This window comes from Mus pahari, chromosome 22 (genome assembly GCF_900095145.1).
Source record: "Mus pahari chromosome 22, PAHARI_EIJ_v1.1, whole genome shotgun sequence".
NCBI lineage: Eukaryota > Metazoa > Chordata > Mammalia > Rodentia > Muridae > Mus > Mus pahari.
The window spans coordinates 7,475,462-7,477,462 of NC_034611.1; the positions used below are offsets into that span (position 1 = coordinate 7,475,462).

General features: G+C 36.2%; 1 protein-coding gene across 1 annotated transcript in view; it reads right to left on the reverse strand.

Annotated features, from left to right (window-relative positions):
• Mcmdc2 (minichromosome maintenance domain containing 2) overlaps positions 1–2,001 on the reverse strand; it is a 38,671-nt gene that overhangs the window by 20,192 nt on the left and 16,478 nt on the right. The window contains exon 10 of the mRNA XM_021222416.1: positions 686–891. Coding sequence (XP_021078075.1) covers positions 686–891 — 206 coding nt within the window. The remainder of the gene's footprint in view (positions 1–685; positions 892–2,001) is intronic.

Sequence of the window (2,001 nt, forward strand, 5' to 3'; positions counted from 1 at the left end):
CCTGGCTGCTCTTGCAGAACATCTGGATTTGATTCCCAGAACTAATAACAGCTCATAACTATCTGCAAATCCAGTTCCAGGGGATTCAATGTCCTCTTCTGGCTTCTGGGAGCACCAGACCCAAGTGGTAAATAGACATACATACAAATAAAATGTTGATATTCATAAAACAGCAAAAACCCAAAGCAAAATCAATGTAAGCTATAAAAATTGCATAATCAAATTAATAGATATAAGAAAAAAGATCTGACAAAATCCTATACTGATTCATAATAAAACTTGTTAGTGAACTAGGAACAGAGGGAAATCTCTTCATCCTGGGTTTTAAAATTAAAACAACAACAATAACTCCACAGTTAGCATTAATTGCAATTAATGGTTACAAACCTGAAGATTTGGAACAACTATTTTTCTCATTGTGCTAAGTCTTCAATAATACAATAAGACAAAAAGGAACAAAATTGGCTCAAAATACAGTCATGTATTAGAGCCTAGAGTAAAGGCTATAATAATGCATTTGCAAATTAAATTATTATTTTATTTCTAAAATTGAACTGAGAACTAACATTCAGTCTAATTTTCATCTCCTAAGCCCTGTGCACTTCTATCCCAGCTGTTAAATGACTCCTCAGTACAGGCAAGATGAGGTTGAACAGGTGGAGTGATTTGAGAAAGTATTACTTACCTGATTGAAGCTGTTCAAGTTTATCTTTTCTATGGGATGTCAGGTCTCCTATAAAGCAGATACCACCCTTAGCAAGCAAGGCACTGCCGGCCTGAATGCTCACTGCTCCAGTTCCATATTTATTTCTGGACACTGTAGGAAAAACTTCGGTACAGACAGGATGACGTATACCACGGGAGACAAGATTCATGCTAAAATTCAAAAGTCTAGGGAAAATAAATTATTCACCGATATTTAATAATTTAATAATTGATTTTCAGAGGTCATTACATGTTAACATGTTTAAATTTAATTTGGCCAATTTCTATCAAGCACTACATATATATGAAACCTGGTATTTTATTTGAACAACTTACAGTGTAGACAGAGTTAGAGAAATACTTTACAATGGAATAATTATAAAATAATTTTTTGAGAATACCACAAAGGGAATTATTATTTCTTTTTAGAGACGAATCAGAGGAAGCCATAAAAAGGCAACACTTAAACTGCATCATTTCCTTTGTTGTTGTGGTGGTTTTGTTTGTTTGTTTTTGAGACAGGGTTTGTTTGTGTGGCCTTGGTTTCCCTGGAACTCGCTCTGTAGACCTGGCTGACATTCTGAATTCCGCCTGCCTCTGCCTCCCGAGTGCTGGAATTAGAGGTGTGCGCCACCACTGCCTAGTGGATCATTGTCTTTTTATGGATTACTTTCTTTTATAAATTCCAAATTTGTTTTTTAGGTTTGTCAATGTCCTATCTTGACTGTTCCTGCTGTTTCTGTATCATGATAACTCTTGCTACATCTTCCCTTTTGCTTTTAATATTAATGTTAACTGCTTCAATTTCTTTAATTCTCAAATTCAAATTATGATAAAGGACTTTAGTCTATCTAAAGGATATCATTACTTTAGTGTTGTGGTAAACCTGAGATATCCTCCAAGCACTCATGTTTGGGGGTTGGTTAGATTGTGGGCTTGGGCAAAGTATGTGGATCCTGGGGGTTCCTACCTGATCAATGGAGGGGCTCACAATAGGACAGGAGACTTAGGAGTTAGGACCTCTTAAGTAAGTGGGTCACCATGGACATCCCCTGAACAAATAGACTACATCCTCTGCCTCTTCCTGTTTCTCTCCCTCTGGTTCCTGTTTACCAAAGATGAGCTGCTTTTCTCTGCCATGGCATTCTGCCTCAGTATTGGCAGATAGCAATAGAACATGTAAATGATTGGCTGCAATTGTGAGAAAAAAATAAAGATTTTTTTTTTTTTTTTTTTTTTTTTTTTTTTTTTTCGAGACAAGGTGTGCGAATCATGACTCACGCCTCTTGGTTACTT